The sequence below is a fragment of the Microtus pennsylvanicus genome, chromosome 11 (genome assembly GCF_037038515.1).
Source record: "Microtus pennsylvanicus isolate mMicPen1 chromosome 11, mMicPen1.hap1, whole genome shotgun sequence".
NCBI lineage: Eukaryota > Metazoa > Chordata > Mammalia > Rodentia > Cricetidae > Microtus > Microtus pennsylvanicus.
Window position 1 is genome coordinate 87487258 of NC_134589.1, and position 20326 is coordinate 87507583.

At 46.9% G+C, this 20326-nt stretch overlaps 1 protein-coding gene across 3 annotated transcripts; it reads left to right on the forward strand.

The window, feature by feature from the left end:
• Window positions 1-73: 73 nt before the first annotated feature.
• On the forward strand, window positions 74-20198 carry Efcab9 (EF-hand calcium binding domain 9). Of its 3 annotated transcripts, none has more exons than XM_075941368.1 (6): window positions 74-791; window positions 1626-1727; window positions 6254-6425; window positions 11509-11657; window positions 12849-13025; window positions 19268-20198. In XM_075941368.1, exons 3-6 carry the CDS (start codon window positions 6290-6292, stop codon window positions 19274-19276), a joined length of 471 nt encoding a protein of 156 aa, XP_075797483.1. In that variant the 5' UTR covers window positions 74-791; window positions 1626-1727; window positions 6254-6289; the 3' UTR covers window positions 19277-20198. The 3 variants fall into 3 exon arrangements, with proteins under 3 accessions (XP_075797483.1, XP_075797481.1, XP_075797482.1); XM_075941366.1 differs by lacking the exon at window positions 19268-20198 and adding an exon at window positions 13570-14133; XM_075941367.1 differs by lacking the exon at window positions 19268-20198 and adding an exon at window positions 13570-14133 and having other exon boundaries at window positions 74-1727.
• Window positions 20199-20326: the final 128 nt, after the last annotated feature.

Sequence of the window (20326 nt, forward strand, 5' to 3'; positions counted from 1 at the left end):
ACGCCCGGCACCCGCGCGCACGCCAGTCCCCGCCGGCTCCACCTGCTCCGCGGCGCCCCGAGACCCCTCAATTGGCTGCGGGAGCGCCCGGTTCCGCCCGCGCCGCGGGGCACTCTGGAGACTGTAGTCCGCCGGATGGCCGGCCCGCGGGCCCGCTGCGCCTCACGGAACCCCAAACCTTCGGGATTCAGCTGACGTCCTGCGATCGTCGTTGGTGCCAAGCTGGTGCATCGGCGAGTAGAATGTGCCTACAGCGGACTGGCTTGCCCTTTTCCCGCGCGGGACTCCTGCGCCCTTCGCCCCGTGGATCACGCCTGTCCTTGTTGCTCCTCGCCCCAGGGTTCACGCAAGTTCCAGGGTCCCTTCACCCCGCTTCCTGCGTGGGTCTCAAGCGCAGTGCTGCCTCCAAGCGCGCAGAAGTCAGAGCCCCGCGGCTGCGCGCCCCCCAATCCAGCTCTTTTCCTGCCCCCGCCACAGGACAAGAAACATAAGAGTCCCTTTAGGACCTATTAGGCTTCGTGGTAGGTTAGCAGATATATTCCTTATTAAGTAAAACTTTCTAGTTCTTTTACCAATTTTTTTAAAAAGCCCCATTAGAGATAAAACTGGAGACATCTCGGGAACCGTCCTCCATCCTGGCGTCGGGACCCTCGTCGCTCTACCTTACCTGCTGGCAACCTGCAGATTGCACAGCGTCTTTCCCTGGTATCAGGACGTGGGTTCTAGAGCAGTTCTGCAGGCTGAGCAGCTGCAAGGCCTATGATGGTGACACCACCCCCCCCCCCGAACAAGTGAGTCTGACACTTGGGCACCCTCACCTCGAGAAAGTCTTTAGATTGCCACTCCCTTTTCTTGGGACTCTGTTCGAAAATATCCCTGGAGCCGCGCGCAGGCACCGAGTGTAGTTTCCCGTTAGGAAAATCGGCTGGAGAGTGAATTCGATGCCCCAAGGATTCGTGCAAAGGGCGCCCCGAATAAAAAGGCTGCCCCAATTCCGATTGTTCCCGCCACTGAATGAGTGTGAGGAAATTTTATCATCAAAAGAAGGAAATGTCACGCAAAATTGCTCTCGTTAAGTCAGCCTGTGAACGAGCCAAAGGGTAGGTCTGTGTCACTGGGTTCCTTGGGACCCGCTGAAGTCTGTGCAGCTATACCGGGTAGGTAGAGGGTCAGAACGCGCTGACCAGTCCCGGGAGTTCCAGAAGAAAACAAAGTGAGAATAAAAATAGAACGGTCCTCAAAAAAAAATGTCATGATACTTGAAGGAAAGCAGACCTAAAGAGTGCATGAGGTATGACGGCATTTATATGACCGCACCAGAAAAGGCAAAGCTGTGGAAAGCCGGCTAAGGGTTGGCTTCCAGACGTGGACTGGCTGGAAAGAGCCATGCAGAATCTCACAGGGGTGATGAAAATGACAGGAAACAGAACTACAGTGACAGTTCCGCAACTCAGGAAACTTGTCACAAGTCACTAGAGTGACTTTTGTTTTTGTAAGTTGTTGGGGGGTATGTAAATTATATATAAAAAACGTGGCAATAAAAAGGAGGCTCAAGAGAGCCAAGTTACTTTGAAACTTATGTTAAATAGGGTTTCCTTCCCTTCTTCATCTGTCTCTGGCTACAGGGCCTCACAGTGACCTAGTGATGAATGAAGACAGATGAAGGGCTGTGCCCTTCCCCAACCGTACTTTCTGGAACAACTTAAAATAGAAATTATTGATTCCTGGTAAGTTTGATAAATAGTGCTTCAATGTGTATATCTCAATTAATGAGTCTGAGTTTTGCATAGTTTTGTTGCTTTTGTTTGTTTTTGAGACAGGGTTTCTCTGTGAGACAACCCTGGCTGTTCTGGAACTCACTTTGTAGACCAGGCTGGCCTCGAACTCAAGAGATCCACATGCCTCTTCCTCAAAAATGCTGGGGCTAAAGGTGTGTACCGCCACTGCACCGGCGAGTTTGCATAGTTTTTGCTGGTCTGTGTCCTTTGCCATTTTTTGTTGTTTTGGGTTGGGGGTGTGAGCGACTTGTTTTGTTTTGTGTGAGTCAGGGTCTCTCTATGTAGTCCTGGCTGTCCTGTAACTTGGCCTCAAACTCACAGAGATCCTCCTGTCTCTAACTCCCGAGTGCTGGGATTAAAGGGGTACGCCACCACGCCCTACTCTTTACACATTTTATAAAAAATTAGATTTCCTATGTTTTTTGTTCTAGGAATTTTATCGTTTATTTCTGTGTGCATTTGTGGTTATGTGTGTGCGTGCAAGCATGTGTGTATGTGAGAGTGTGCAAGGGTATGTATACATATGTGGAGGCCAGAGGACACTTTCAAGAGTTGCTTCTCAGGGCTGGAGAGATGTCTCTGCAGTTAAGAGCGCTGACTGCTCTTCCAGAGGACCCAGGTAAATTCTCAGCACCCACATGGCAGCTAACAGCTGTCTGTAACTCAAGATCTGACCTCCTCACACAGACATACACTCAGGTAAGGACACCAATGCAAATAAAATAAAAATAAATAGATTATTAGGAAAATAAAAATAGATTTTTAAAGGCATTTCTTTTTTTAAGTTTTATTTATTTATTATGTATACAGTATACTGCCTGCATGTATCCCTGCAGGCTAGAAGAGGGCACCAAATCTTACTGCAGATGGTTGTGAGCCACCATGTAGTTGCTGGGACTTGAACTCAGGACCTTTGGAAGAAGAGCAGGCAAAGCGCTTAACTACTGAGTCATCTCTCCAGCCCTAAATAGATTTAAAAAAAAGAGTTGGTTCTCTCCTTCCACCATGTGGGTCCTGAGGATTAACTCAGGTCCTCAGCAGCCCTCCCCAGGCCCCACTAGGCCATCTCATTGTACCTGAATTTTTAAAAATACTATCTTGTTGGGTTTAGATCTTGAAAATGTTTCCTCTCAACCTTTCATCCATATGTTAACTTTGCTCCTGGTATCTTCTGTGGAGCAAGTATGAATAATATTGATATAATGAAATCTGCTTTTATCTTCATGTGTGAGTATTTCCCTGCCACAGAGGACTGAGCCCTGGACCTTGTACACATGAAATATCTCTGACAGAACTATACCACCAGGTGGCCTATATTTTTTTAACTTGGAAAAAAATCAACTTAAGGGACTGGAGAGATGGCTCAGAGGTTAAGAACACTGACTCCCCTTCCAGAGGACCCAGGTTCAGTTCCCAGCACCCACACGGCAGTGCAGGCATCTGGTACTCCTGTTCCATGTGCTGACATCCTCTTCTGGCCTTCCTAGGCATATATGCAGGCAAAACACTCAAAACATCAATTTAGGCCAGACATGGTGGTGCATACCCTTAATCCCAGCATTTAGGAGGCAGGGGCAGGCGGATTTCTGTGAGTCTGAGGCTATCCTGGTATTATAGATCACGTGCCAGAACAGGCTCCAAAGCTAAACAGTGAAACCCTATCTTAAAAAGCCAAAAACCAAACCAAACCAAAATAACAACAAAGCAGGGCCGTGGTGGCACATGCCTGTAATCCCAGCACATAGAAGGCAGAGGCAGGCAGGTATCTGCTAGTTCGAGGTCAGCCTGGTCTACAGAGTGAGTTCCAGGACAGCCAGAGCTGTTACACAAAGAAACCTTGTCTTGAAGAGAAACAACAAACAAAAAAAGAACAAGAATCAAGTTTATTGAGATTTAATCTACATTAAATAGAAAGGCACCCCGTAAGGCTGTCACAGTCCGGGTAAAGAATATCTCCATTGCCTCTTTAGGCAATTCTCATCCCACTCCTTTCAAACTTTTTCCCAGTGCTGGACATTAAACCCAGGCCCTTGTGCATGCCAGGCAAGTGCCTCATACACTGGCCACACACTGACCTGGGTTTAGCTTCTTTGAACTCAGCATGTTTCCGAGATTCATCGTGTTGGATGTATTCATGGCTCACTCATCTTCATTGTCGGGTAGTATTGCCCTGTCTGGATAGACCATCGTCATAAATACATTCAACTGCGAGGGACAGTAGGTGTTATTAATAAAGCTGACACAAACACGTGGTGTTAGAGTCTGCATGGAAATGATGGCGCTCAGGACATATGACCTCAAAATATGTTGCTTTGTTGACCTTCATTCATCAGGTCTTTTCCCCCTCTTTGAAGGGAAGGATAAAGGCTTTAATAGGATGTTTAAAAGGATAAAGGGTGAGACTCAACTCAACTTGTCCCTTACAACCACCGGGCAATCCTCTCTGTCCTCCAGCCTCACTCCCTACAAATGAGTTTCCATTCTTCACTAAGTCTTAACATCACACAAGTGCACCTATATCTTTGAGTCTGCGTTTCCTTATGAACACGCCCATCCACAGACAATTTAACAAATAGTCATGATAGTGCTCTCCTGTAATCCCAGCATCCAGGAAGCAAAGCCACACAGTGAGCTCCAGGCAGCCTGAGGCGCAGCAAGACCCTGTCTCAAAAAACAAAAAATATAGCTGAGTGGTGGTGGCTCGTGCCTTTAATTCCAGCACTCAGGCAGATCTCTGTGAGTTCAAGGCCAGCCTACAGAGTTCCAGGACAGTCAGGGCTACATCTTGTCTCAAAAATCAAACAGCCGAGTGGTGGTGATGCACGCCTTTAATTCCAGCACTCAGGAGGCAAAGGCAGGTGGATCTCTGTGAATTCGAGGCCAGCCTGATTTACCCTGCCTTTGATTTTACTAAATGTGTGGGAGTTTTTGCCACACCAGACAGTTTTCTGCGGATACCCCAGGGGTGTACACAAGTCACTTTAATTCTGACACTGGGGATTAGCATAGACTCCACAGCTTAAGGGATCCATCCCACAAGCCTGCTTCACCCTTGGGACACTCCAGTCACAGCATCAGAGGTTCCCATGATCTAGAAGGTCAGATAGAACTGTGTGTATGCACACATAGATATGTTCATCACACATACAGGTATAGCAATGAACATATGTTTACACACAGACCGATAACCAAATATAGAGTTTTGCAATTTGGCTCATATACACATTCATACAAAAACCAATACAATTTTAAGAACACAAATTGTAAGAAAAAAATACAGGTTTTAGAACTGAAATGGTTTCTGAAGCATGATACATGATGCATAGATCTGGGCTTCTTGATTGGAGCAGCTCTTCAGACTTCTAAGAGGCAATCAGCTGACATGGTAGTTGAGGGTGTTGGATGATTATCCTCCAGCGGGATAACTTTGAAGACTCATGTTTTTTAAAATATATACCCAAATATTTGCACATTAGCCGTTTTGTCTGAGACTTGCTTCTAAATAACCCAGGAACTGCGATGAAGCAAAATGAATATGGATGAGCTGGGGCTGGTCTGAACTGTAGGTGGACCTGGGTGACGACCCATGAATCTGTTCCCCTTTGGATAGGCCTGAAATAGTCCATCATGGAGGAGAGAAGGAAACAGCAGTGATGGTGTTAGTCAGGCACCTTGCTTTGACTTCTGGCCCGCTACGCTTTGTGGTCTTTTAAAAACTCTTTCTTGGCTGGGCTGGTGACACACGCATTTAATCCCAGCACTCAGGAAGCAGAGGCAGGCGGATCTTTGTGAGTTCGAGGCCGGCCTGGTCTACAGCGTGAGTTTCAGGACAGTCAAAGCTACACAGAGAAACCTTGTCTTTGAAAAACAAAAAACAACAAGCAAACAAACAAAAAACTCCTTAGCTAGGCAGTGGTGGTGTGCGCCTTTAATCCCAGCATCTGGGTAGCAGAGGCAAGCAGATCTTGTGAGTTCAAGGTCATCTTGGTCTACAAAGTGAACACCAGGTGGGCTAGGATGTTGATAGTAAAGACAATCTCTATCTCTCTTCATATAATATATATATATATATATACATATACACACATACACATATATGTGTGTATGTATGTATAACAAGTATACCACTATACATATACATATATGTATATTATATAACCTTAACATTTATGTGGACACAAATCCCTTCCCTTTGGCTTTATATGAGTATATTTGTTCGAGGCTCTTTCAGTACTCTGTGTGCGCTTCCATTTCCTTTCCTAACATGTACATCTTGTCTAGGGTGGCTCTGAGAGCCGCTTTGGCCCTGGGCTTGGTGGCCCCTAGAGGTCAGCCAGGAAACACCCACTTCAAAGGCAGAGAACTGTGAGGAGCTATTTCATTCCCTCCCATTGTCTCCTCTAGGCATGCTGGGTCATCTCAGGGACCCTGTCCAACATTCTAGTTCTGAGGCAGAACTCTCTGTTCCGCGTCAGGTCGCCGGAGCCTCCCTCTGGCTGAAAGCGGCCGAGATGAAAGTGAAGCAAGGGTCTTTTCTGTGGTACCTTTACCTGGACAAAATCTACTGCTTGTTGTCTTTGAGAAATGTGAAGGCCTTGATGGAGTATTTTCACCTTCTGGACGCACACCGAAGGAACACTTTGAATGGTCAGTTTTTCCCCACACAGAACCCAAAACGATCTCCTTAACATTTATTTCATCTTGTCAAGGAAGCCCGGAGAGAACCTGCTAACAGCTGAGCCTGATGGTAGTTCAGTGCAGAGGATGAAGTCACGGGTTCTGGGGTCAGGCTGGGCTCTACCCACAATTCCTTGGTGGTTTGATGAGCGGGTCGTCTCCAACTTGAGGCTCAGTTTCTTCTTCTACCTTCTCATGTCTCTCCCACCCCTGTCATCCCTCTCCTCCCCACAGGGTCCTCTCCCACCCCTGTGCCATCTCCTTCCTCCCACAGGGTCCTCTCCCACCCGTCATCCCCCTCCTCCCCACAGGGTCCTCTCCCACCCCTGTCATCCCCCTCCTCCCCACAGGGTCCTCTCCCACCCGTCATCCCCCTCCTCCCCATAGGGTCCTCTCCCACCCCTGTGCCATCCCCTTCCTCCCACAGGGTCCTCTCCCACCCGTCATCCCCCTCCTCCCCACAGGGTCCTCTCCCACCCCTGTCATCCCCCTCCTCCCCACAGGGTCCTCTCCCACCCGTCATCCCCCTCCTCCCCACAGGGTTCTCTCCCACCCCTGTGCCATCCCCTTCCTCCCACAGGGTCCTCTCCCACCAGTCATCCCCCTCCTCCCCACAAGGTCCTCTCCCACCAGTCATCCCCCTCCTTCCCACAAGGTCCTCTCCCACCAGTCATCCCTCTCCTCCCCACAGGCTCCTCTCCCACCCCGTCATCCCCCTCCTCCTCACAGGGTCCTCTCCCACCCGTCATCCCCCTCCTCCCCACAGGGTCCTCTCCCACCCGTCATCCCCCTCTTCCCCACAGGGTCCTCTCCCACCCGTCATCCCCCTCCTCCTACAGGGTCCTCTCCCACCCGTCATCCCCCTCCTCCTACAGGGTCCTTTCCCACCCCGTCATCCCTCTCCTCCCCACAGGGTCCTCTCCCACCCATCATCCCCCTCTTCCCCACAGGGTCCTCTCCCACCCATCATCCCCCTCTTCCCCACAGGGTCCTCTCCCACATTCAGGTCATTTTGTTGTGTTTTGAGACTCACTGGTTTTAAGCAGGGCTGTCTGTGTCTGTGTTTGTGAGTTACCAAAAATGTCCATTAGCTCTGTTACTGAGACCACACGCTAACAGAAGGCCAGGTGAAACAGCCTGTGTTCTTTCTAAGCTTCACTATAAATAAGACTTTCAACAAATCCAACCATCGCTCTCACCTCACAGAGGAAAATGTCACAGCGGAGTAAAAACACTCTTTTTTTTTTTTGAGACAGGTCTCTCTACCTCTGCCTCCTGAATGCTGAGGTTAAAGGTGTGCACTTAAATTCTTATCTTAAAAAACAAATGAACAGCTGAGTGGTGGTGGCGCAGAACTTGGGAGGCAGAGGCAGGAGGATCTCTGTGAGTTCGAGGCCAGCCTGGTCTACAAAAGCTAGTTTCAGGACAGGCTCCAAAGCAACACAGATAAACCTTATCTCGGAAAAAAAAAAAGAACAGTAATGGGGTGGTCGTAGCTCAGCAGTAGATAGACATTTTTAGCCTGGACTCAGGTCTCGGCACCGGAAAGAATGAAAGCAAACATCGACTTGAAGACCCTCCTTTTCTACAGTGTCATGCCGCGCTTTCCTCTGTGCATGCAGATTGGCATGAAATGCGATACGGACCTCCCTGGCCCAGATAAGACAGCTGTAGGGCACCAAGCTGTCCCTCAGAAAGCTAAGCTACACTGTCTCCCTGGGACATTTGTGGAACAGAGTCTCATCTCTCTAGCAACCAAATAATCCCCCAGCGACACAGTACCCGGGAGGTCCGAGCCTGCTCTCTGATCATCAAGGGTAGGGACGGTGACCTGAAAGAGGGACGGTACAGCCTGACGGTTGGTTTGCTTACTGGAAGAACAACTGTAAGCCTCAGGGACCTGGGTGACTGACCAGAGTCATCTTGTTGCAGACAGCATTGATTCCATAGCTACAATGTCCCGCAGGACCCTTTGTCATCACTGTGTGGATACAGGGTGTTGCTTGGAGTGTTCACACCTGGTGGAGCACACAGAAGGGTCCGCCAAGTGGTCAACAGCCCAAAGTCGACATTGTGACCATAGGCTCATTGTGCTCCTGGCTGCTTTCTGCTGGGACTCCAAATAACATTGATGAAGGGTTTTTGCTTTAAAAAAAAAAGATTTATTTATTTATTTATTTATTATGTATACAATATTCTGTCTGTGTGTTTGCCTGCACACCAGAAGAGGGCACCAGATCTCATTACAGATGGTTGTGAGCCATCATGTGGTTGCTGGGAATTGAACTCAGTACCTCTGGAAGAGCAGCCAGTGCTCTTAACCTCTGAGCCATCTCTCCAGCCCGACCAAGTGTTTTATATACTCAGTGGAGCCCAGAGATAGTTTTTTTCTTTTTTAAAGATTTTATTTATTATATATATATATATAGTGTTCTGCCTCCATGTATGCCTGCAGGCCAGAAGAGGGCACCAGATCTCATTGCAGATGGTTGTGATCCGCCATATGGTTGCTGGGAAATGAACTCAGGACCTCTGGTAGAGCAGCCAGTGCTCTTAACCACTGAGCCATCTCTCCAGCCCCAGATTTTTTTCTTTAAAACATTTCAAAAATTTTATGTGTTGGGGTTGAACAGATAGCTTAGTGGTTAAGAGTATTGACTGTTCTTCCAGAAGATCTGAGTTCAATTCCCAGCACCCACATGACAGTTCAGACCTGTCTGTAATTCCAAGATCTGACATCCTCACACAGATATACATGCAGGCAAAACACCAATGCACATAAAATAAAAATAATTAAAACAATATTTTATGTGTATGTTTGGCTGCATGTATGCCTGGTACCCATGGAGACCAAAAAAGAACATCAGACCCTCTGGAACTGAAGTTCTAAACAATTATGAGCCATCATGTGGGTGCTGGGAATTGAACTTGGATCCTCTGAAAGAGCAGCCTTAACTCTTAACCCTTAACTTCTGAGTCATCTTTCCAGCCCATTTGTGTTTTGAGACAGAATCTGACTCAGTAGAAAAGGCTGGGCTTGCACTGGCAGCAACCCTTCTGCCTCAGTCTCATGAGTGCCGAGATTACTGGCATGAGCTGCCACACCCAAATCTGGAGATAGTTTTGGTAATCTAGAGGCAAAGGGGAAGCTGGGCAGGATGGCTGCAAATCTGAGTCCAACGTGGTCTTCTACATAGAATTCCAGGCCAGCCATCAGTGAGATCCCTTATCAACAGCAAAACAAAAGCTACCAACCAACCAAACACATAACAAAAGAATACACTTTAAAATTGAAAATCCCATAGCTAGATCTTTTTCTTCCTTTCATTCTTTTTTCTCCCTCCCCTTTCCCCCTCTCCCCCCTCTCTCCTGTCCTTTCTTTTGTTATCTTATTTATTTTTTTTGAGACAGGGTTTCTCTGTGTCCCTGGCTGTCCTGGAACTGGATTGGTAGACCAGGCTGGCCTCACACTCAGAGATCTGCCTGTCTCTGACTCCCAAGTTCTGGGATTAAAGGTTTGCACCACTACTGTTGTGCTCAATTGTCATGTAAAATTTCAATTTTGCTTCTGGAACAACCGAAATAACAGAAATGCCACTGCAGACATATTATAAAAGAAAAAACAGAAATAAAGTGGGTGCAGGTGTGTGCTCCTGTGTCTGCCATTCATGGTACCAAGAGGCTATGTTTCAACTGGAAAGAGAAAAGGGCTTATTTGATTTACATTCCTAGGTCACAAGCCATCACTGCACTGCTCCCGCCTTACTCTGGCTGTAATGGCTGGTAAGTGGGCTGACAAGAACCTTCCTGTTCTTTAAGTTACAGTACTTTCCCTGGATGTTTCTGCTTGAATATGGGCTAACGAATGCACAAGAGATGTGGCTTCATAGTAATAAGTGCACAGCTGCCATCAGGATAGCCCACATATGAGTCCCAACCCTGCCACCCAAAAGTGACCACAGACCAGCAGCAGCCATATCACCCCAGAGCTGGGAGCAATGTGGAGTCTGTCCTAGGCCACATTCCCTGGAACAGGAGCTGCAGTTGGACGAGAACACTAAGGAGCTAATGTGCTGGCCATGGCCATGGGGGTGGGCTACCACCTTCCTGTCGGGGTCTCAGGGTTTGCTGAGGTGTGGCATTCAAGAAGTGCTCCACACGGGGAAGGCTCCCTCCCTCCACAGTCAGAAAGCCTTTGCTCTGAGTAAGCATGGAAACTCTAGGAACTCTCATAGGAGAGGGATGATTTTTAAACTAACTGTTCTGATGAAAGGAATCATGGGAAAGGCTGAGGAGAACATCGGGATCTTTGAAAAGATATTTTATGTGGGTATCTGTATGTGCATGATGTGTGTGTGTGTGTGTGTGTGTGTGTATGCATGTGTGCATGGGAAAGGCAAAGGGCAACTCTGGGGAGTTCATTCTCTCCTTATACTTTTATATAGGTTCTGGAGATCAAACTCAGGTCTCTAGGCTTACATGAAAAATGTCTTTACTGACAGCCATCTCTCCCACCCACGTTAACATTTTATTTATTATGTACAGTGTTCTGCTTGCACGTTTGCTTGCAGGCCAGAAGAGGGCACCAGATCTCATTACAGATGGTTGTGAGCCACCATGTGGTTGCTGGGAATTGAACTCAGGACCTCTGGAAGAGCAGCCAGTGCTCTTAACCTCTGAGCCATTTCTCCAGCCCAACATCTTTAACATAGCAAAAACGAAGCTGTCCTTCCTTAAACAAAGAGCATTAGCAGCTTGCTGGTCACTGGGGATGTGTGCAAAATCGTCCGTAACTGGGGTCAGGAGCTACATTGTATGGGCATGGATGACACATGGTCATGCAGCTTTCGTGACTTGGCATCTGCTTCTCCACAGCAAAGCCAATAAAACCCTTGTGGATTGGGGAAGGTTTAGTGTGAAGCCAGAAACAAAATCTTGTCATTCTCCTTCCAGCACTGTAAGCTCCTGGCACTTCTGCATTTTTTTATGTGGCTCTTGGTTTAGCATTTTGGGACTGTTCTAGAACAACCCATCTGGTCCTCTCTTCCTCCAGATGTGCTATTCTTTCATTTCCTCCGCCACGTAACTAACATGAAAATCACACATATCAAGAAGATATTCGACATGCTGGACTGGACGGCTATGGGAGAGATTGGTTTTGACCAGTTCTATGTGTTGGTTTGCATTGTGCTGTCAAATCAGGTGAGTACCAGGGTTGGGGGTGGGGCAGAGAGGGCTGCTGTTCCCAGTCTTGATAAAGTTGACAATGAAGGGAGAGCACGAGGGACCACTTTTCTCTCACTACAAATGGATGGATGGAAAAGAAATGCGAACTTCATTTTTGGTTCCTGAGTCAACCTAGGCATTCTAGCACTACCCCAGCCTCTCTCTGAAGTTGTCACTCAGCTCTAGTCCTCCCACGTTGCCCTGCCCACATGCCCACCTTTCTTGGCCTGCCTGTCCTCCATTCCAAGTACCTCACTCGTTCCTGCCCTGATCCCTGGGTTCAGAAACTTTTCTGTGGAGGCTAAAAGAAAGGGAAGGGGGGGGGCGTTGTTCTCTTGGCCACACCCTCACCATCAAACACCAGTCCTGCTGAGGAAACAGACCTTGTGTGAACACCAAGGTCGAAGCTTCCGGAGAGTCGGCACACGGTGGCAGCCGGGGTTGAAGCGGAACTGACACCACAGAAGGTTTCCTTGAACATGGGGACTCCTTAGGGCCTTGTCCATCTTCACAGTCCTTTCCCAAGTTTGGTGTTTGCTTTTTGCTTTAAGCTCTCTAGGGAATGGCTGGTAACTGATTTTTTTTTTTTTTTTGAGACAGGGTTTCTTTGTGTAGCTTTGGAGCCTGTCCTGGCACTAGCTCTTGTAGATCAGGCTGGCCTGGAACTCATGGAGATCTACCTGCCTCTGCCTCCTGAGTGCTGAGATTGAAGGCATGTGCCACCACCACCTGGCTTATAAATCTTTTTTAAAAACATTATTATGTAGCCGGGCGGTGGTGGCAGAGGCAGGCGGATCTCTGGGAGTTCGAGGCCAGCCTGGTCTACAAGAGCTAGTTCCGGGACAGGCACCAAAACTACAGAGAAACCCTGTCTCGAAAAACCAAAAAAAAAAAAAAAAAAACCAAAAAAAAAAAACCAACCAAAAAACATTATTATGTATATAATGTTCTACCTACATGTATGCTGCAGGCCAGAAGAGGGCACTGAATCTCATTATAGATGGTTGTGAGCCACCATGTGGTTGCTAGGAATTGAACTCAGGACCTCTGGAAGAGAAGTCAATGCTCTTAAACTTTGAGTTGTCTCTTCACTCCCCAGCTATATAAATCTTAGTGTAACACCATACAGGGTAGCACCAATATTCTTACACATTTCTCTCCAAATAGAGCCATCTGGAAGATCAGTTCATGTACCGCCATTCCCGGCCGGTTTTTGACTTGCTTGACTTGAAAGGAGAGTTGAAAATAGATGGAACCGATTTTGAAATGTACAGATTTCTCTTCAATATTAAAAAGCAGGAACTCCGGGAGCTTTTCCAAGACTTTGACATCACAGGTGACCGAGTAAGTGCAGATTTAAGAATCATGGGGCAGAGGGCCATGTCCTGTACCGCTGGTAGGGATGGTGAGGAGGAAGGCTGGCAGCAGACTGGGAAAACAACAGAGACAAGGTGGCCCTGGCAGAGACAGGACCAGCTGTCACATCATGTGGTGCAGACACACAACTATGGAGGCTGCGGGGAGGCAGACTAAGGTGGGGATCACATGGGGGTCAAGAGAAGTGTTTACAGATTTGAATAAGCAGAAAGGGAGAAACTCTATGATAGAACCAAGTGAGAAAAATCCTGAAAAAGCTCCAGGGAGGATGGAAGTTATGCCTGTGTAAAGGAAAGCAGGTGACCACAGTGGGAGGATGACATGGGAACGTGACAAGGTGACCCTGTTCCGACGATGGTCTGCAACCGACATCACTGTTCCTGGGTACTAGGCCCTCAGCCAGCCTGTAACTAACTCCTATGCCTCTAAGTTTCCAAGATTCCAGAGTAACACATGCTTACCACCTTGCTAAACTTTTTTGTAATTTTTTCTCTCCCTCCCCTAATAAAAGTTGCTTAATTACAAGGAATTTAAGCTGTACACAATCTTCTGCACTGAAAAATCCATTGACAGGAAGAAAAGGAGGAAACAGAGAGAGGAAGAGAGAGAGCGAGAGAAAGGGAAAGATAAAGAAAAGTATTATCAGCATCTAAAGAAGCTGTATTCGACTGGGTTGAACCAGAGGAGTAGAAGTCTCCTTTGATACAGAAGTGAGCATGACTAATTAAGATGGCCACAATGAAGAACACCAAAATACACATCTTTATTTTGTGTATGTCTGTATTGTTTGTTTGTTTATCTATTTATTCATTGAGACAGGGTCTCACATTGTAGACCTGGTTGGCCTGTAACTGGCCATGTAGACCAGGCCGGCCTCAAACTCACAGAGATCTTGCCTCCTGAGTGCTGGGATTTAATTTAGGTTTGCACCATTTATACCCAGTGTCTTTTGAGACAGGGTCTCAAGTAGCCCAGGCTGGCCTCAAACCTACTATATAGTTGAAGATGACTTTGAGCTTCTAATCCTCCTACCTCTATCTTCCAAGTGCTGGGATTACAGGTATGTGTTTCTGCTTGTTTTCTGAGACAAAGTTTCTTTGTAGCTTTGGACCCTGTTCTGGAACTCGCTCTGTAGACAAGGCTGGCCTCAAACTATTCATAGAGATCTGCCTGCCTCTGCCTCCTAAGTGCTGGGATTAAAAGGTATGTGCCACCACGGCCTGGCTGGGTGTGTGCTACTATGCCCTGCTATCAAAACTGTTTTTTTGTTTGTTTGTTTGTTTCTTCTTCTTCTTCTTCTTCTTTTTTTTTTTTTTTTAGTTTTTCGAGACAGGGTTTCTCTGTAGCTTTGGAGCCTGTCCTGGCACTAGCTCTTGTAGATCAGGCTGGCCTCAAACTCACAAGAGAACCACCTGCCTCTGTCTCCCAAGTGCTGGAATTAAAGGCGTGCGCTACCACCGCCCGGCTTTCAAAACAGTTTCTATACCTGAGCAGCATTCTATCCATGTGGTCCAGTTTTGCTTCTGATTTTTAGCAAGCCATGCTCAGATATCATTAGATATTTGAGCAGCTGAAGAGGTAACCCTTTTCACGGTTCAATGCTCTTGGATCCTTTCTAGGCTAAGCCCACCTGGATGCCAGACTCATGGGCCAAAGGTGACAAGGCAAGTTGACTTTAAAGGATATGGAAGCTGTCTTTTCCTTTGAGACTATGTTTCATTGAGACTATTACCCAGGCTGATCTCCAACTTGTGGGATGAAATGATCCTCCTGCCTCAGCCTTGGATTAACTGAGACTGCAGGAGTTCACTGTCTCAGTTCAGGCTGTGTGTTCCTTAGAGCCTGAATTACTCCAACATGTGAAGTGCTTAGAAAACTAAGTAGGACAAAATATTGTGTGCCCGCCTCCATTGGAACTCCTCATGAGCCGGGCACTTGGGAGGCAGAGGCAGAAGGACCTCTGTGAACATGAAGGCAGCCTCATCTACATAATGACTTCCAAGACAGCCAGGGCTATGTAGAGACCATATAGAGATCAATACATCAATACCTTGAATGATCTAAAGATTCTTTGGCATGAGATTTGTGAACCCCACCCCCAAAGGGACTGTATCATCATTGTAGCAACCGTGACAGGGTCCCAGATCTTAACATAACTGAGTCCATGATAGAAGTACCATATGGGCTGTAAAACTCCAAAAGTAGGCAGCACCGTCAGCCAAAAATGAAAACAATGACCTAATCCATCAAAGTCCATAGTTCTGGGAAAGTCTCTAAATGTACTAATCTTGCATTTTAGCTCTTATAATTCTGTTTCTGGCTGTTTTTATTAACTGTCAAGCCAGAACATGTTTTTTGTGTCTGTGTGCTTAAAAGCTCTCGTTGAGAAAGACTCAGGGCCACCCTGGGATCCCAAAAACAGTGTAGCTGCTGGCTGGCTTTGTATTGGCTTGCATTGTGTCTGGGAAGTCATCACAATCATGTGCTTGGTGCAGGTTAGGCAGTGATTTAAGACACACAACTTATGCCTTTGATCCTGTCAAAGGTTAAGGCTATTTTGTTTACAAAAGAGGAAACTGAGTCTCAGAGAAATTAAGAAACTTAAACACATCTCACAGGTAGTAGGACCAGGATGTTGGTACTCACAGCCAGTGGTCTAAACTCACTGGATTTTGGTAGATTTTTTTAAAAAATTTATTTTATTGGTGGTTTACCTGTATGTATGTTTTGTGAGGGTGTTGGATCCTGGAGTTAAAGATAGTTGTGAGCTGCCATATGGGTGCTGAGGATTGAACCTGGGTTCCCTGGAAGAGCAGTCAGTGCTCTTAAATGCTGAGCCATCTCTCCAGCCCAGGCAGGCCTTCAACCTGTGATGCTCCTGCTTCAGCACCTATGTGTTGGATGTGGGAATCAGGCATGCTACATCAGCCTTCTCTTTAAATTTTAAGCTAACAAATTCAATTGGCTTAGAAATCTCTCCTGTTTAATGTTTATTACTATAACCCTCATTGTAAGTTTTTGAGAGACACAGTTTGGAGACTGAAAAAATACGAATCATTTATCACATATACCCAAGATTAAGGATTCTTTTTTTTTTTTTTGTTTTTTGTTTTTTCGAGACAGGGTTTCTTTGTGGTTTTGGAGCCTGTCCTGGAACTAGCTCTTGTAGACCAGGCTGGTCTCGAACTCACAGAGATCCGCCTGCCTCTGCCTCCCGAGTGCTGGGATTAAAGGCGTGCGCCACCACCGCCCGGCAAGATTAAGGATTCTAACTGATCTCAAGGCAACCAGTGAGTTTGAGGGTCCCCAAATGTTATGCTACCAATGAAGAGACCAGAATCTGCACAAGACCCAGTGCACAGCATCATGACTCATTTGCTCCAGAGGGACAGAAGGCAGGGATAAGAAACAAAGATGACAAGGGAGAAGGGGAAGGGAATGAGAGAGAGAGGGTCAGGGGTATTTCTCCTAGGGGACAAAGGACTGCCTCTGGATAGAGAGGAGACAGATGGTACATAGGCAAATGGCAGTTTATAGAGGTACAAGGGCAAACCCTGCATTAGAATGAGGTATTTAATTTTGTTTGTTTGTTTTTTTGTTTTTCGAGACAGGGTTTCTCTGTGGCTTTGGAGCCTGTCCTGGAACTAGCTCTTGTAGACCAGGCTGGTCTCGAAGAGATCCGGAGGTATTTAATTTTGATTGGGTGTCTTAGGACAGCCAAAGGGAGCTTTTGATAGCTAGACTTATTTAATACCTTGATAGCTGGACTTTGGTAGTCAGCCTCAGGAAGAAGTGACCAAATAAAGGAATTAGACCTTGGTGACTAGCTTTAGGAATGTAAAGGTTTATTGGCAAGGGAGAGGGAATGGGGGGGGGGAGGGCAAGGCCTGCTAGAGCTGGCGAGATTCCCTTCAATCAATGTATAATCAATGCTTACCCAAGATCCTTATCTGCAAGTCAGACTGGGGATTATGAAACCCATTATTGTGAAACATCATTAACAAATGGGAGATTTGGCTAACAAGCTTTTGAGCACGATTAATACAACTAGTCATAAATACTCCCCTTGGTGCGATAACACAGTGGAAATGGGACCAGCAAAACCAAACCCCAGGTAGAACTGGTCACTTCACTTCAATCTTTTCTTTCTTTTAAATATGCATTTTTTTGTTTTGCTATGGGTGTCAGGTTCCCGGGAACTGCAGTTATAGACAGTTGTAAACTGCCATGTGGGTGCTGGGAATTGAACATTGGTCCTCTGGAAGAACAGTCAGTGTTCTTAACTGCTGAGCCATCTCTCCTGCATCCTCAGTCCAGTCTACAGAAATAAAGGCACTGCTTTGATGGAACTGCAAACATCTCTCATCACTCCCCAAGCCCTTCCAACTTTAGAAGTCTGTGATTACTACAGTGTTGGTATTGGGCAGACAGAGACACTATGCAGTGTGCAGGCAGGCACTCCAAAGTGAAAAAATGGCATCTAGAGAAAGGCTAAGCCAAAGGTCCGCTCACCACAGCACTCATCTTTACAGGCTCTGGTCTCTTTTGAGATAGCCTAGGTGGCTTGTCAGGCAGCAGCTTTAGATTCTGAGAAGACACCCCAGAGGTCTCTGCTCCTAGAGATGCTCTTGAGCTGTATAAAGGGAAATAACTCCTGGAGCAGACGCAGTATCAAGTTCTTTACTTAGAACAGGGAGGACAGCCGAAGAGAGCAGGTAGCTAACCTGTCCTTCCTCCCACAAGGGTCCAAGGGCACTGTAAAGGTACAATGAACAGAACACTGGATTTTTTAACATCACTGTGTATGTGTTACAGCACACATGTGGAGGTCGGAGGACAACTTGTAGCTGGTGCTGATCCTTCACCTTATTTTAGGGATCAAACTTGCTTAGGTACCTGCTGAGCTATCCTGACATCCCATCAGATTTTAGAATTCCTTTTTAAAGCATCTTCATCAACTGGAGGTTCCTGTGGGTCAGCAGCACAAGTTTTGCAGCACCCATGGCCTGAGGCAGGAGGACTGGAAGGGCATTTAGAATTATTTCATTGGTAAATGAGTCTGTATAAAAATCAAAATTCAAACAAATTAGTAAACTTATATACTGTGTTGGGACTAGGCATGTAAGAAACTAACCAATCCAATCCTGCTTTGCTTTAGGGTGTTTTTAGATTTATTTCAAGGGCCTGAGTATTTTGCTTATGTGTATGTGTAAGCACCTTGTGGGTGCCTGCTGCCTTCAGAGGTCAGAAAAGAGCGGTGGTGGCGCACACCTTTAATCCCAGCACTCGGGAGGCAGAGGCAGGCGGATCTCTGAGTTCGAGGCCAGCCTGGTCTACAAGAGCTAGTTCCAGGACAGGAACCAACAGCTATGGAGAAACCCTGTCTCGAAAAATCAAAAAAAAAAGAAAAGAGCATTGAAACTGGAGTTATGGAGAGTTGTGAGCTGCCATGCTGATGCTGGGAATCGAACCTTGGTCCTCTGCAAGAACAAGTGCTTTCAACTGCTGAGTCATCTCTCCAACGCCCACCCCCAACCCCCTGATTTAGTTTTAAACATGAGTACATAGGGCCTGGTATGTGATTCAACAATAAGAGTATGACATGTGTGAGGTTTTGGATTCCATCCTGTGTGTCAAAGCTTTCCAGTCTGCGGTTTTCATATTGTACTGCAAGTTCCTAGTACGAGTGTTAAGGGCACAGGCGATGGGGAGAAACAGGTAGACTATGGGTGGACACTGGCCTGTGAAGGTTTCAGACCAGGGCCACAGGCAGATTCTGCCACACTACTGTCAGCTAGAAGGAACTTTGAGAGGCCACTAAGTGAGCAAAGTAGTCACCTCTTCCCCCAGGGCTTGGAGCTCACATCTCCATACCATCCAAGGCCTCAAGCCTCAGACTAGGCAAGGCCAACTCAACTCTGTTCAACCTTTGATGGACTCACTCAGGCTCACTACAGAAATAGACGACAGGCTAACAGGCCACATCACAAGAGACCCCCAACAACAGTCATAGGACACCAGCTGTCTCTGAAGATGTAATCAGCTGGATTCCTTTTCTAAGTAAAATGCATCACAGGACCCGATCAACTGAGTGATGCCCATTTGCTAGGAGGGCTACCTTCCCCCCACCATGGAGAAAGAGGAATAAAAATTTCCAAGTTATCTTCAGGAAGAGGGGCCATTGTCTGCTCTGTTCTTTTCATACACAGGAGCTCTAGATAACAATGAAGTAGTGAGAGAAAACTAATGGAGAGGCTGGTATCCCACCAAATGGAAAAGGCCCTTCAAAGAAACCAGAGGACATAAAGGTGAACAGATTTTGTTGTTGTTAAAGACGGGAACTCATTAGGTACACCAAGCTGCCCTCCACCTGAGTCTCCTCTCTCTCCCAGCGCTGGGACTAGAGGTGTGTGCAACCACAACTGGTGAGACTCGGATCTTATCAGCTCAGCAGCATGCAAGCAGTACTGTGAGTCACCCTCCCTGAGTTGCACACCTCTAGGTAACCTGCAGTATGTGGTGCAGCAGATCTTAAGTTTGGTGGTCATGATCTCACTACTGGTTTCAGAGAGGAAGAAGTCTCCCACTCCCCTATAGGATGTGGGAGATTAACATTGTATAGAGGAATAGTTAGAAACTCACGCCACGAGAGGTAGAAGCAGGCAGATCTCTGTGAGTTCAAAGTCAGCCTGGTCTACACAGAAATCCTGCCTTGAAAAAAACAAAACAGAACAACAAATGACAAAAAAGTAACAACAAAAAAGAAACTACTCGCATCCTCCTGAATATTTACCTTCATCAGGCGATGAAAGGAGACAGAGACAGAGACCCACATTGGAGCAACGGACTGAAATCTCAAGGTCCAAATCAGGAAGGAGCAGAAGGAGAGAGAGCACGAGCAAGGAACTCAGGACCGCGAGGGGTGCACCCACACACTGAGACAATGGGGATGTTCTTTCGGGAACCCACTAAGGCCAGCTGGCCTGGGTCTGAAAAAGCATGGGATAAAACCAGACTAGCTGAACATAGCGGACAATGAGGACTACTGACAACTCAAGAACAATGGCAATGGGTTTCTGATCCTACTGCACGCACTGGCTTTGTGGGAGCCTAGGCAGTTTGGATGCTCACCTTACTAGACCTGGATGGAGGTGGGTGGTCCTTGGACTTCTCACAGGTCAGGGAACCCTGATTGCTCTTCGCGCTGATGAGGGAGGGGGACTCGACCGGGGGAGGGAAATGGGAGGCGGTGGCGGGGAGGAGGCAGA